The sequence below is a fragment of the Anopheles stephensi genome, chromosome 2, assembly GCF_013141755.1.
Source record: "Anopheles stephensi strain Indian chromosome 2, UCI_ANSTEP_V1.0, whole genome shotgun sequence".
In the NCBI taxonomy this organism is placed as follows: domain Eukaryota; kingdom Metazoa; phylum Arthropoda; class Insecta; order Diptera; family Culicidae; genus Anopheles; species Anopheles stephensi.
The window spans coordinates 83,336,757-83,350,323 of record NC_050202.1 but is presented as its reverse complement, the minus strand read 5'-3'; the positions used below and the strand labels follow the sequence as shown (position 1 = coordinate 83,350,323).

General features: G+C 49.4%; 5 protein-coding genes across 6 annotated transcripts; 3 read left to right on the top strand and 2 right to left on the bottom strand.

The window, feature by feature from the left end:
• Positions 1–728: 728 nt before the first annotated feature.
• LOC118505737 (alpha-soluble NSF attachment protein) lies at positions 729–4,245 on the bottom strand. The gene is made up of 5 exons (XM_036041927.1): positions 3,897–4,245; positions 3,327–3,513; positions 3,124–3,255; positions 2,731–3,051; positions 729–2,639 (listed from the first exon to the last, which is right to left on the bottom strand). The coding sequence occupies exons 1-5, from the start codon at positions 3,986–3,988 to the stop codon at positions 2,490–2,492; spliced, it is 882 nt and encodes a 293-aa protein (XP_035897820.1). The 5' UTR covers positions 3,989–4,245; the 3' UTR covers positions 729–2,489.
• Positions 4,246–4,438: 193 nt separating this feature from the next.
• On the top strand, positions 4,439–5,517 carry LOC118505736 (GPN-loop GTPase 2). The gene has a single exon (XM_036041926.1). The coding sequence runs from the start codon at positions 4,568–4,570 to the stop codon at positions 5,477–5,479; it is 912 nt and encodes a 303-aa protein (XP_035897819.1). The 5' UTR covers positions 4,439–4,567; the 3' UTR covers positions 5,480–5,517.
• Positions 5,503–7,392, bottom strand: LOC118505735 (serine protease inhibitor 77Ba). Of its 2 annotated transcripts, none has more exons than XM_036041923.1 (5): positions 7,060–7,392; positions 6,730–6,929; positions 6,375–6,678; positions 5,942–6,304; positions 5,503–5,863 (listed from the first exon to the last, which is right to left on the bottom strand). In XM_036041923.1, exons 1-5 carry the CDS (start codon positions 7,222–7,224, stop codon positions 5,591–5,593), a joined length of 1,305 nt encoding a protein of 434 aa, XP_035897816.1. In that variant the 5' UTR covers positions 7,225–7,392; the 3' UTR covers positions 5,503–5,590. The 2 variants fall into 2 exon arrangements, with proteins under 2 accessions (XP_035897816.1, XP_035897817.1); XM_036041924.1 differs by having other exon boundaries at positions 6,375–6,654; positions 7,060–7,387.
• A 2,115-nt stretch (positions 7,393–9,507) lies between these two features.
• Positions 9,508–10,893, top strand: LOC118505733 (elongation of very long chain fatty acids protein AAEL008004-like). The gene is made up of 2 exons (XM_036041921.1): positions 9,508–9,920; positions 10,017–10,893. The coding sequence occupies exons 1-2, from the start codon at positions 9,666–9,668 to the stop codon at positions 10,563–10,565; spliced, it is 804 nt and encodes a 267-aa protein (XP_035897814.1). The 5' UTR covers positions 9,508–9,665; the 3' UTR covers positions 10,566–10,893.
• A 100-nt stretch (positions 10,894–10,993) lies between these two features.
• On the top strand, positions 10,994–13,363 carry LOC118505731 (elongation of very long chain fatty acids protein AAEL008004-like). Its single transcript, XM_036041919.1, has 4 exons — positions 10,994–11,270; positions 11,881–12,072; positions 12,162–12,352; positions 12,421–13,363. The coding sequence occupies exons 1-4, from the start codon at positions 11,210–11,212 to the stop codon at positions 12,982–12,984; spliced, it is 1,008 nt and encodes a 335-aa protein (XP_035897812.1). The 5' UTR covers positions 10,994–11,209; the 3' UTR covers positions 12,985–13,363.
• Positions 13,364–13,567: the final 204 nt, after the last annotated feature.

Sequence of the window (13,567 nt, the reverse complement as noted above, 5' to 3'; positions counted from 1 at the left end):
TTTTCCAAAGCTCCTCAAACTCAAGATTTTGGTTCTGGTTTGCATCAGTTCTTTTTTGCCTCACAAGCTTCGTTTTATCAAAGATCCTTTTGAGGAGGTCCCTTTGACAAGGCCCCTTGGACAAGGCCTCTTTATCGAGGTCTAGAGCCGCTTTGACGAGATCCCTTTGAGGAGGCCTCTTGGACTAGGTTCCTTTGATGAGGCCTCTTTATCGAGGTCTCTTGGCTAAGTATCTTTCACGAGACCGCTTTGAAGAGGACCCTTTGACGAGGCCTCTTGGACAAGGCTCCTTTTGATAAGGCCTCTTTATCGAGGTCTATTGGCCAAGCATCTTTCTCGAGACCGCTTTGACGAGATCCCTTTGACGAGGCCTCTTGGACAAGGCTTCTTTGATAAGGCCTCTTTATCGAGGTCTCTTGGCCAAGCCTCTCTCTCTCTCTCGAGGCCGCTTTGACAAGGACCTTAAGATCAATCAAAAGAAAGTACCTGTTTTCCCGAACCTAATAACCTTAGATGGAGCCTATCTGGAACGTAGATCATGATCAATAGTAGACGGCGACGATCTCGAGGAATGTTGCTATCTTGGCATACGATACGATCTGCTGATAGTAACCTAAGCAGCAAAAACCCTTAACAAGCTTCACCCGCCTGATCTACGATCTGACCCTGTCCAGTGATATACGCCCGACAGTCCCCTCTATGGAATCAATGATCACCAACGACGCGCAGTTTATAGCGTTGATTTTATTTTATTGACTTCATTCACGGTAGTTTGTTATTGCAATTCAATTGGAAACATGTAATCGTTAGTATAGTTTTGTGTGTGTTTGTGTTTTTTTTCCTCCACTGCGCGCTCTCATCATGACCCCCCCCCCCTCCCTACCTTCTTTCTTCACTGTCTTCCTATGTGTTGTAAGTTGTTCTGTCTGTGGCGCATATTATCGAGAGTACATTATATGCTGCTTTTTTTCAATTGCCTCCGCTTTCCGACTTCGTTTACATTAATAATAGTTTAATGTTGTGTTGCTTTGTGGGTGTGTGTGTGTGTGTTTTTTTTCGTTAGCAAGAAAGTGATAATTGCAGGCCTTCCAAATGCCATCAGGCCTTCATTTTAACGTTATTTTTTCGCTAGTGCTTCGCTATTTATCTTACTGATCGTTGTGTGTGTGTGTGTGTGTCTTTATAGCGCCTTTAGCACCGCCACACAGCATACGGTGTTAGGATCCTGGAGGTGGTAGATCACTCACTTACGCGTGGCAAACAGGGATCTAATAATTTGCACACGAGCCAGCGTACGCACGCCACACACACACGCACACGCAAATATTTATAGTATAATGGTAGTAACAATGTGATTGATTCTAAATTTCTCGCTGCCATTATTTTGCTGGGGGTGTTGTTGAGAAGATACATACTTGTGTTAGTTGTTTGTTGCTTTGTTTACTAGAATTCCTATATCTCTTTCCTATATGTCGAATTGAGTAGCGAATCATGACTATTTTTACTTGGTAATGCCCTCCCCCCCCCCCCATCGTTTCGAAGCGCCCTTTGACGTCCCTTCCCGGATCACTACACCGCCGTCGCGCCCAAAAACCCGAAAGGATCGCATTCACTAGCCTATTGAACGGTGTTTTACTTTTTGCTATGTTATACTGGCAGGCTGGTAATTTATAATCCGCGGCAAAAACCAGGTTCCTCGCAAAGCAGAGGACGAAAGCATCTGCACTGCAAACGATGTGTGTTCCGCTCAATTACACCACTCACAATCCCAATTCACGCGCGCGTACACACGTGTCCTTGTGTCCGTTGCTAAACGTCCCTAATACCTACATATAGAGTGCAGTTAAATTTATTAACAAAACAAAAAGTATAATAAGCTGGCTAGCAGAGAGTAAGACTCAACGCTTGCGGTATGCGTTAATCGCAATTAATAAGGGGAGTGGTGAGGGAGAACGATCGATCAGCGTGTGACCCTGTGCTAAACGAGGAGGATATTGGTGGCAATGCTAATTACACACTTAAAAGAAAGAGAGTGACCTGGTGGTGGTGGTTTCGATATAGCTTTGTTTTCTTTACAGTTTTAGCCATTCTGATTTTGTTTTTTTTTCTTCGTTATAGTACTTCGCTTTTAGAGAGGATAAAATGTTTTTTTTTTTCTTCTGTGTACCATGTGAGTTTTCCAGTGGGATAGAGAGAAGGAGGGTTAAAATTTTGTCTTACGCACCGTTCCCATATGTGTACCGTCATTATCAGAACCGACCGTTGAAGAAAGGAAAATGTAAAACATAAAGCTAGAGTAAAAGTGTTTTTTTTTATGAACCCAACATACGCGGTCCCCAAAATTAAATAACGACGGTTTGCGGTGCCGCGTACATATGTAGAAGATTGCCACCATCGCTAAGCACAGAGGGCGCACAGGGCGCACAAAGCGGGAGACCAATCGAGCGAGCGATGGTTGTGATAGATATAGTTCGTTTGGTGTAAGCCGCTTATCGGAGGTCCGGATTGTCGTTGGCCTGCTTCTTGATTCGCAGCAGGATCGTGGTGTACCACTGGTCCAGCCGGGAGATGCTGTCGTACTCCTTGACCGCCTCGGTGAACCCGTCCACGTTCTGCTCCTCCAGATGTTCGCAGAGCGTCTAGAAAGAGCAATAGAAATGAAATGAATTTCCTTCCTTTTTCCCCCTTCTATGACTTCTGATGACTTCGCTGAAGCCCAGCGAAACTTACCTTCACTAGCTTGTATTCTCGCGAGTCCTGGAATGCTGGGTACTGTTGTGCGTATTTCTCCATCGCGTGCTGTGCATTGAGCAGATCCACGCTCAGATGGCACAGGGCCGCACGGAAGAAGTACTCTTTGGCGCTGTACTTCAGCAGCGAGCTGTCCAGACACGAACCGGCCACCTGCTCGTAGATCTGTATCGCTTTCTCGTAGTCCTCCAGCTGGGCCGCGTATTGGGCCACCTTCAGCATGCACTTGTTGGCCGAGCTGGTGGATTCTTCGCCCTTGAAGTAATCGGCCGCCTGTTCGTAATGCTGTACGGCTCGTTGCTGTGATTCAGGGAAAGAAGGTAACACTTTAGCAATTTGGAAGAGACAAAATCTTAAACAGGCAGCACGTACCAGATCGTTTGCTTCATTTTCGTACATCTCTGCAATGCTCTGGTGATGTTTTGCGGCCATTGTGAATCGGCCCATGTCGGTGTAAATATCAATCGCCTTTAGCAGGCAGTTCACAGCTTCATTTGGATCGGTCTGTAGTGAGGAGAAATCACGTTATAAGGAACAGTTTTCGATGGCTTAAGAGTAGTGGGTAAGTGTCACACCTTTTTATAACAGTTCGATGCGTCCACGTAGTTGGTGGCCGCATCGTGTCGGCTGCCCGCCTTGGCATGCAGATTGGCAGCCTCGCAGAAGGCCGATCCTGCCTGGCTCCACTTTTTGGCCATTTTGAACATGTTTGCCGCCCGCTGGTAACATTCTACCGCTTCCTCCACCTTGTTCGAACCACCGCTAGAACAGAGAAACGGGACAGAAATGACGCCGTACAGAAGATTAGTAAGCTAGCTTTATTGATTGTTTTCCATTGCAGCGCTTCTGCTGGCTGGTGCTGCTGCCCGCCCTGCCAATGGGTTGGGAGCACACACAAAGAGTTCCCTTCATGCAGCCTCGGTGGCCGGGGGGTGGTGTGAGTGAGCGAGCAAAAGTGGGAGACACCCTTTCGCAGCAGCACCACAGGCACTGGAGTGGAGAAATCCAGTAAGGTGACCCGCTGCTCAATTCCGTAAGCAAATTAGCACGGTGAGTCTCTTGTTTTCGTGATCATCCCATTCCAGCGGAGATAGCGATTCGATGGGTTTCGTGCGGGCTGCTTGCTTAGTCGCATATTGACCTACCCGAATAGTGATCCGAAGAAACTTTTCGATGAGTTTAACTTTTTCTCCGCTTCCGCAATCAGCTGCATCGCTTTCTGCTCGTTGTCGGCCATCGTGGATGTATTTTGACGGGGTTTATTTTAATTTCACACGGTACTGGGGAACGCTGGTTTCTCTCACAAATGCACAAAGACACACACACGTACGGCGCGCTTCTTTCCGATGATAGTGATGATTTGTTCCTTGGTGGATCTCGACTTTGAATGGGAGCAAAGCTGTATTATTGATTTTTCATTCCTTTGGCTGCGACGTTGATAAACTGGGCGCAACAAAGAGGAAGATTGCGCGAGCGGGAAGAAACGTCAAAGGTGTGAGCTGTCAGTTTTTGAACTGTTTTGGATTCTTGTTTTCTAGAAAATGTGTTGAAAAATTCCAATTTTTACGATCTTTTTATAATGATTTTGTGTAATTATTTATTTGCAATGGTTTTAGCCATAAAAAAACAATAAACTGCAGAACATAAAGATTGTCGGAACATTTTCCCTTGAACGAGCCACCCTGTGCTCGGTGGCCCCAGTATAGAAACGTCAAACCAGTGGCTGCTGTCACTACATCACAACAAAGCCGTAAATTGGTAAACAAACAGTATTCGGTGCAATTTTTCCCACACGCCACAACACGGAGCCGAAACGATGCAGAACAGTTTGGTAAAGCTACGAACTCAAACCCCGCTGTACGGGCAGCTTGTGATTGGACCGCCCGGCGCGGGGAAAACTAGCTACTGCCACAAAATGCAAGCATTCCTGGAAAAAATAGGCCGCAAAGCGATGGTCGTGAATCTGGATCCAGCCAACGACAACATGGAGTACACGAGTGCGGTCGACATTATGCAGCTGATCACGGTGCAGGACGCAATGGAACAGTTCGGGCTCGGTCCGAACGGGGCCCTCATCTACTGCATTGAGTTCCTGGAGACAAACTTCCAATGGTTGTTGGATCAGCTGAAAAGCCTAGACAGTAACTACTTCATCTTCGACTGTCCGGGTCAGGTGGAACTTTTCACGCACAACAACGCGCTGAAGAATATCTTCGCCAAGCTAGAACAGTTAGGCTACCATCTCTGTACGGTGCATCTCGTCGAATCACACTACTGCCTGGAACCGTACAAATTCATCTCCTGCTTGCTGCTTTCCCTTCACACGATGCTACAGATGGGCCTGCCGCACGTGAATGTGCTTAGCAAGGCGGACCAGCTGAAGGATCAAGACGCGAAGCTCCCGTTCAACGTGGAATACTACACGGAAGTGTTGGATCTGAGCTATCTGCTCGAGTGCATGGACACCAGCCGGTTGGGGAACAAATTCAAGCAGCTAAACGCGGCCATCGTTTCCATGGTGGAGGACTACAGTTTAGTGTCGTTCCTGTTGCTCGATGCTAGGCGCGAGCCGAGCCTGCTGCGACTTAAAAATGCAATCGATAAAGCGAACGGATATGTGTACGGTGCTGGAGAGGAGAAAAACATCAACACGCTGCTGGCGTGTGCCGTTGGAGCGGAGACCGAATCCGACCGAATGGAGCGTGATATAGATCCGTACCTAAGCTAATACACCGGTTCGATACAGCCCGATATTAAACCACAAAATACTGCTGCCATTTATTTGCTTGCTCTACCATCTACCGCATCCCATGTTTTCCGAAAATGTTTCAGCGCGGACTTAAACCAAATTGGGTCGCTTAACCTGGCCGGCAAACAGGATCGTCTTCTGCGGTCGATTCACGATCATAAACCCGAACGGACGGTTCGCGAGGAAGCGTGGCGGTGTGGCCTTATTCGCAAAGACACCGGTCGTGACGGCGGCCGTCATTGTGCCCTCCTCGTTGACAACGATTTTGGTTTGCTGTATGACGCTGCTGACGTAGATTGCGTTGAGGTCTGAGATTTTGCCGAAGTTGGCGGCCCCGGAATCGAATGCTTCCCGAATGCCCATCTGGTAAAGTAGATAGAGAAAAAAGAGTTTAACTCGATCCGTTCCCTTGTGCCGAAACATTCTCGCGCGCACACTCACCTGATTCAAGATGGGTATCAAGTTGTAGTCGGAACTGAACTCAAACTTTGGCAAATGTACCTCCACCTCGTCGTCGTCAAAGTCCACCAAGCTGCGGTCAAGCTCCTCGAACACACGATCCACACCATATCCGCTCAGCTTGCGGATCACCTCCACAAGCGGAACTCCCTTCCGGGGCATGATAAGCAGCATGCTAAGCATTCGATTCGCCCCGTACGGAAGCTCGAGAATCTGTGCATCCAGCTCCTTGTAGCCAGCGAACGGGAAAATGCCCCGCTGGAACATCATCTGCACCATACCGATCGGTTGCTCGTTTTCATCGTAGAACGGCACGTTCGTGGTGAATGATCGATTGAATGGGATCTGCAAGGAGGAGAGTATCGGTCGCCGGGTAAGCACGCATTTCGCGCAACAACTTTTCCCTCTAACTAACCGTCCATTGGCCTTGGAAGAAGAGGACCGACAGCATAATCAATCGCGCCTCCTCCAGATCGCTCAGCTCGATCGCTTTCGGTATCTGGCCGTTGGTGGCGTCGTAAACGAGTTGATTCACGCGCTCGTACGTTTGATTACGGTCGGCAAAATTCATCGGCTGCAGCACGGTTGGGCTGTAGAACGTGTCCAAATTCGTTTCGAAATCCTTCGACACCGGCCGGTTTTCGTCCGTGATGACGTACTGGGCCGATGCGAGCTGCACATCTCGATCGAGCCGGCTGGAAATATTCCCCCCGAAAGCACTATTTTAGAATCGTTTTTTGTTGGCTTTCTGCTGGACTTTGCAAGCTTACCTCAAGCTTTGTACGAATGGTTTGTAAAAGTTGCGTATCTGTTCCTGCTGCCGTACATCCAGCGCGACCAGCAGCTCGTCCAGTGTCCGCCCGGATGCGCCCTCCGTTATCAAGGTCAGCAGATTCCAGGCCGAAAACGGCGACACGATGATGTTGACCGTCGTTATGTTTGGATTGTAGTCGACCAGCTCGGTGACGTGCTAACCGTCGATCGATCGGTTGTTAATGGGCGACAAGACAAAACCAAATAAGAAAAAAAAAACGTAGCCACTCTTTGGAAACACAAGGTCACTTGCTGGTGGGACGCTTCCGCTAACCCGATGCCCTTACCTGGTAAAACTGTAGCGCAAACTGTTGCGAACTTCGCTGCAGCCTGTCCACGCCCGTATCCGCCACCGTGCCAGACGTGGCAGTGGAAATCGTTTCATTTTGGCTGCTCGCTAATGTTATCAGCAAACAAACCGCCAGACCAGCCTGAAGCACCAACCGTCCCATGATGTGTCTGCAGCAGAATAACACCCAGACCAGCGACCAGCAGCACCAGCGGCAGCAGCAGCATCAGCACCACGACCGAGCACCACACACACGCACATCAGGCGTGTGGAACCCGCGGGCACGGATGAATAAATACGAAAACCGGTATTTTGATTCCGGTTTCCCACCCCGGACCGGTGGCCAGCCGTGCTTAGCGTAGCATTCTTTCTCTGTCTCCTCCGTGCGTGCCATCGTACACCCATCGTGCCGGCATTAGCCTTCTATTATCTAATGTTATTTTGGTGACTTTTTGGCTGAACCCGTCGCACCCGTCACGGGCACGCACACAATCATAGCCCAGCATAAGCTTTTTACCTTGGCGTCGGTCATTTGTACGATCGTGGATCGTCATGGTGGCGGGCGGGTGCGCGTATGTGTGTGCTTTTTTTTACAGTCTGACGGTGTACAGATTCCTGAAGTGGTATGGCGTGTATATCTGGGTTGGGAGGATGCGCCGCTGCTCTTGAGCATCCGCGTCGCACAAGGTCATGACCTACTTCATATATCGTGCGCAACAGATGCACCGTAATGCATGTGCATTAGGGGCGCAGTGAGATGCATGCGCGGTGGTAAGGCAAACCATTGAGGCTACCGTCATTATTGGGTCGGGAAGATCGGTCCGGCTGGGGCACAGCACTGAACACTATGGCTGGGTGAGTTTGGGTATGCACCACAAGACCATTGAGTGACTGATCATCAGCTGTGACGATCGCAGTATGGAACGGTTGAATTATCCTCAATTAGGGAACTAATAATAGAATTGCACAGCGTTTTGTAAATATTTGCAAATAGTCGGGAAACAGGGGTGAACGTGAAAGGGGAATCCCTTGGAGCTTTGGCATTGAAATTCGGCCGGCTATGGAGGACTTAGAGCATCGATGATGCTGCTAACCACAGTGGTGACAAATCGATCCATCGTTTGTCATATTGGATGCTTGGGTGCAAGTCCTCACTCAAAAGCGGATGTTTGGATGGCGGAAACAAGATCCCTCTTTGTCACTGATGGTCACTGTGTGTTTGGTGATTTTTGTTGCAATTCCTGCCTTATTAGAGTCCTCTGCAATGCAAGCTTGCATCATGAACGGATTTTTCGTCCACAGTTTACTAGACGATCTATCAGTCGATCGTCTTGGAATACCTCAGAAGACGATCTTCAGTCGCTTCTTGAAGCTACACAGAGCGCTAAAACTCCCGTCCTCAAGGAGTTACTCTGTCCTGATCTTGTTCAACCGTGCCTCGGATAACTGGAAAGTAGCAGAGGCCAGAAATACCTTCCGATGCTCCGGTGGGTAAGGTGGGTCTTCTTCGTGGCTAAGCGATCGGTTAGAACATTCCGACCAATCATCTAGCTAATGACTTACTAGACTCACTAATACCACGTATTGCGTGTAGCAGGACTAACTAAGGGATACGATCCTCGATGCTGTTATGTGAAGCGCTGGAGATGTGATAGGCTTTAAGAGAAATGGCACACGAAGTCACTCGGTTATGAGAGTTGTCTAGGCCACAACGCGTAAGAGTAAGGATAGATAAGCTTCCTAAGCAAGCTAAGCAAGGATAGAATAAGCACTTCCTAAGTAAGGATAGATAAGCTTGTGATTGGAATTTCCACCCGTGGCATGGTGATATTACAGTCACTAGAAGTGGCGAGTCATGCATTCGGTAAAGCACAAATCATCGACTATACGCCAGACAACTATTCAACTATCCTCGACCTAAGTCACACCGAGTCATGTATTGTGCAAGTCAGGCCAAACCACCGTTTGTAGAGCGCAACCGCTTCGTTTATTCCGAATTTCTTAAGAACATTGCTCCTAGCGTCAAGCCCCAGTTCTCAATCGAAGTGCAACTCGTGCCACAAATAGTGCGCAACCCGTTAGAAAGTGATGAACTAGAAAACTAGGTTCCGTCATGAGTCAATTCAAAATTGCGCCATTTTCTAAGCCCCAGAGCATACAAAGTACGCGTAATCGGGACGCGTTTCGATGCGCTGTAGTTGGAGTTGTGACACCATTACACACAGCCAGAACGTTTCCCATGGGGGGAGAATCCTCGACGCCGCGGCTCCCGATAGTGGGCCGATAGCCAAGGCAGGCAGGCAGGCAGCAATTTCTAAGCTGACCATTTCATTCTGTGCCGCCCGCAAAACTACACCCTTCCACTCCCGGGACGGCCCAGGTTCTTTCCCCCGGGGTTGCGTGCCTTGTGGACGGATATGCATTGCAAATTTAAAGCATTTAAAAGCCGCTTCACCTACCCATCGGCTACTCAGTCGAAAAGTGTCCAGAGTGTCGATACGGTGCCACGTGGCAGTGCCAGCAGTTGTGTGTTGTTTGTTTGGACCGAACGGGATTCGGGATCGGGGCAGCTAGAGCGCTAGCCTGCCATACGTCCGCTCGACAATGACGCTCGTTTGGGAACGGATGTACGATGTGTACCACGAGTACATAGTGGAACGGCGCGACATGCGCAGCGTGAATCTACCGCTGGCCGGAACGCCCTGGCCGCTGATGCTGGTGCTCGGGACGTACCTGTTTGTGGTGCTGCACGCCGGACCCAAGTTTATGGCGCAGCGCAAAGCGTACGATCTGCGCAAAGTGATCCGTGTGTACAACATCGCCCAAGTGTTGATCAACAGTGTCCTGTTTCTGTGGATCGTAAGGAACCTCGGTCTGGGTAGCGTGCAGTGTGAGCGCTCAGCTGTCTGATTGCGAATCCTTTTCGCTTTTCCGCCTCGTTCGGCTCGTTCGCAGGTCATTAAGATGTTTATCGTGTACCGGGACTACAACTTCTCCTGCCAGGTGTGCAACTACTCCACCGACTACCGGGGGCTGGAGGAGATGTATCTGAGCTACAGCTACTTCCTGCTGAAGGTGCTCGACCTCGCCGACACCGTGTTCTTCGTGCTGCGCAAGAAGCAGTCGCACGTGTCCTTTCTGCACGTGTACCACCACACGGTGATGGTGATCGGGTCGTACTTTGGCGTGCTGTACGTCCCGGGCGGGCACGCGATCATGCTCGGCATCTGGAACACGCTCGTGCACGCGGTCATGTACCTGTACTACTTCCTGTCGTCGTACGGCTCCCAGTACAGTGGCTGGTGGAAGCAGCACCTGACGCGCATGCAGCTGCTCCAGTTCATTCACCTCGCGTTCCACTTTGGCATACCGCTGTTCTTCAATCGCGAGTGCAAGTTTCCGCGGTTCTGGATGGGGGTCGGGTTCCTGCAGGCCCTCGTCATCCTCGCCCTCTTTATGGACTTTTACATTAAGTCTTACATCGTGAAGCGGAAAAAGCAGTAACCCCCCCCCCCACCCGCCCGCACAGCAAGTCCATTGACATCGGGCTTTCTCTTCACTCGCCTCCCATCCCTCGTTTCGTTGGCCGCATAGGGCACAGGGACGAGGCGTCCGTAAAACACTCCGTAAGAATAGCTAATGCACGAACGAAGCAGCAGAACGAATCAAACGTACAAATTTAAGTTGTGAAAGTGTGTATGTGTGTGTGTGTAACCGATAAAGCAATAAAATCGACTGATATCAACGACAGAGCAGAGCGCAAAAAAGGGAAACGATCGATCGACCGATCGTATCGTCGTTTCAATGTCAGCTTTTTGTAGGCAAAGCTAAAGGCTAATTACAATTTCCAATCGTACGCACACCGAACCCAAATCCGAACGACGGTGACAGGACAGGGCAGAACCGAAGGGGGAAGTAGTTGCTGCTGGAGAAAGCCCCCACCGGAGGACGCCAATTAACGCCGGGTACTGATTATTCAATTTCAACGGTCGCTTTCCCATCCAAACAGCCGAAAAATGGCGATGTCACTGTGGGGTTTCGTTCCGGTACGGTGTCACTTCCTAGCTTGCGAGTGCTATCTAACCTTCACCCTTTACGTGTAGGGTCAGTTGCGTTGCGAGCTGTTGTTTGTTAGCGGGACTTACATTATGTCGCTAGGGGTGAAGTTCTTCAAGCTGGCTGCTCGCACGTGTTTGAGGAAACGAAACGGTAACGATTACTATTAAGCAGCAGCACTTCAGCCATAAAACGCATCAAGTTATACTTGCGTGCAATCCTTAGCTCACTTAATGTGTTTTGAACCATCAACGAGGAAAAAAAATTATTCGCACGATTCATAAGTCGTAAAACTAATGGCCGCGCGAGCGTTAAGCTTTGTCAACAACTTCCACTTGTTTGCGCGACAACATCTCGTCCCGTCCATTTATGTGCTACCCTCGTCCAAGCTGCTGCCGCTCTAAACTAATCACCGAGATGTATACCAAATTTGTGGGCCAAGGCTGTACCGGTGTGTCCAATAAATGCAGTGCAATTTATAAAACTGTTTCACCTGGAAAGCAAATTTTGCCCGTCGGTTCATTGGCCCATTTCTACTACAGGCAGCAGAAGTAGTAGCTGGTACGACAAAGTCCCGAGTTTGCAAACAGAAAAAAAAACCTAGAACTTGGGATGCCGTCGGCTGGTGGCGTGTACGTCATATAGTGATGATACTATTTACTAGCCTGCCGTTCCCGTATGGTTAATTAATTGTTCAGTCACAAAATAAGCAAAAAAATAAGTACGATCGTGGGGCTGTTATTTTTTGTGTGTGTTCTTAAAGAACCATCCCTACGTCCAACTAGTGGCCGGTGCTGTGGGCACGTCAGTCTTGCGCGAGAGTTGCTCCGGAGCAGTGAACCCCTTTTGCAGTTGGAATTCTTCGCGTGCCGTGTGATCTTCTGCAATTACCCAACGATGGCGCTGATCATACGATCGTTCGTTAATGGGTACAATTTCCTGGTGGACAAGACAGGTACCTCCGAGAGTTCCCGCCACTTCAATTGCAACCGGCACTGACGATCTGATTCCTCCGATTCTCCCTCTCTCTCTCTGTTGCTCCAGATGAAAGAGTTCTCGATCTGCCATTGCTGCGGTCCTTCTGGACGGTCCCACTCATAACCGGGACGTATCTGTACTTCGTCCTCAATCTTGGCCCAAAGCTGATGGCCAACCGGAAACCGTTCGAAATGCGCAACTTGCTTATCGTGTACAATCTCTTTCAGGTGGCCGCAAATGTGGCCACATTCGTGATGGTAAGTGTCACCGGTGGATGATCGCTTCCCCTGTGTTCTTCTCTCACGCCGTGCTCGTATCATTCTAGGGGTTAAACTACCTGCGCAGCTACCCGTCGTACTCGTACGTCTGTCAGCCACTGCAGCAAGATACGAGCGCCCGGTCGATGCTGGAGCTACGGCTCGGGTACGCTTACTTTCTGCTGAAGATCCTCGATCTTGCCGACACGGTGTTCTTCGTGCTGAAGAAAAAGCAATCGCACGTGTCCTTCCTGCACGTGTACCATCACACAATAATGGCCATCTCGGTGTCGCTGTTTATGCGCTATCTGGCCGGCGGGCACTGCTTCATGCTCGGCATGCTCAACACGCTCGTGCACGCCGTCATGTATTTCTACTTCTTCCTGACGATCTACCGGCCCGAGGAGACGCGCGGTGCTGCGTGGAAGCGGTACGTCACGCTGCTTCAGATGGCGCAGTTCGCTTACCTGGTGTTCCACTTCTTCCGTCCGATTGTGCTGGGGATTGACTGTGGGTATCCGCGGGCCGTGATGTGGTTCGTGGGCCTGCAGAACATCTTCATGCTGCTGATGTTTGGCGACTTCTATCGCCGCTCGTACCTCCGGAAGCCGAAGAAAGGGCACGAAAACTAAACCCGAAGCCTTGCAAGGCTGTGTACGGGTTCTAAGCTCGAAAGACAATGCAACTTTCATGAAAGAACGTGTGTGTTGGTTTGTTTTTATATGTATTAGGATATAATACCTTTATTCAATAGTGTGTGTGTGTGATCATTGTAAACACGATCTGCTGGAGCCGCTTGTACGCTGCCAAACCGTATTTTGCTTGTATTTTTCCTCTCATAAAGTAAAGGTGGACTACCTTACACATTTCCGTAGCTCAAGGACGCAAGGATCCTTCATCCTGCCGTACCGGTAGCGGTAGTAGTAATAGTAGTAGTAGTGGTAGTAGTAGTTCCTTTGTATGCTTTATATTTCTCATTCTGCAACAGAATGTACGGTATATGAAAAAAAACCCTTTGTTTTGTTTTTCAGTATCAACATTGACTACACAAAAATATAGTGCACACCAACGGCACTGCTCTGCAGCGGTCGTCGTATGCCCATCTGTCATCGGTTGCGCTCGCGCAACAAACACCCAACGGTCGGTCAGTACAGTTTTAAAATGCTTTCTGCTGCCATACGGTGTGATAGTCATTCCCAACCTCGGGTTTTTTTT

Bases quoted from the DNA above. Each gene is read 5' to 3' on its own strand.
- LOC118505731 (XM_036041919.1), top strand. From the start codon at position 11,210: ATGTCGCTAGGGGTGAAGTTCTTCAAGCTGGCTGCTCGCACGTGTTTG. The intron at 12,073-12,161 runs GTACCTCCGAGA...CTGTTGCTCCAG, and splicing joins TTTCCTGGTGGACAAGACAG to ATGAAAGAGTTCTCGATCTG. The intron at 12,353-12,420 runs GTAAGTGTCACC...GTATCATTCTAG, and splicing joins ATGTGGCCACATTCGTGATG to GGGTTAAACTACCTGCGCAG.
- LOC118505736 (XM_036041926.1), top strand. From the start codon at position 4,568: ATGCAGAACAGTTTGGTAAAGCTACGAACTCAAACCCCGCTGTACGGG.
- LOC118505737 (XM_036041927.1), bottom strand. From the start codon at position 3,988: ATGGCCGACAACGAGCAGAAAGCGATGCAGCTGATTGCGGAAGCGGAG. The intron at 3,514-3,896 runs GTAGGTCAATAT...TCTCTGTTCTAG, and splicing joins TTCTTCGGATCACTATTCGG to CGGTGGTTCGAACAAGGTGG. The intron at 2,640-2,730 runs GTAAGTTTCGCT...TGCTCTTTCTAG, and splicing joins GAGAATACAAGCTAGTGAAG to ACGCTCTGCGAACATCTGGA.
- LOC118505733 (XM_036041921.1), top strand. From the start codon at position 9,666: ATGACGCTCGTTTGGGAACGGATGTACGATGTGTACCACGAGTACATA. The intron at 9,921-10,016 runs GTAAGGAACCTC...GCTCGTTCGCAG, and splicing joins GTGTCCTGTTTCTGTGGATC to GTCATTAAGATGTTTATCGT.
- LOC118505735 (XM_036041923.1), bottom strand. From the start codon at position 7,224: ATGGGACGGTTGGTGCTTCAGGCTGGTCTGGCGGTTTGTTTGCTGATA. The intron at 6,930-7,059 runs GTAAGGGCATCG...ATCGACGGTTAG, and splicing joins TTGCGCTACAGTTTTACCAG to CACGTCACCGAGCTGGTCGA. The intron at 6,305-6,374 runs GTTAGTTAGAGG...TCCTCCTTGCAG, and splicing joins TCTTCCAAGGCCAATGGACG to ATCCCATTCAATCGATCATT.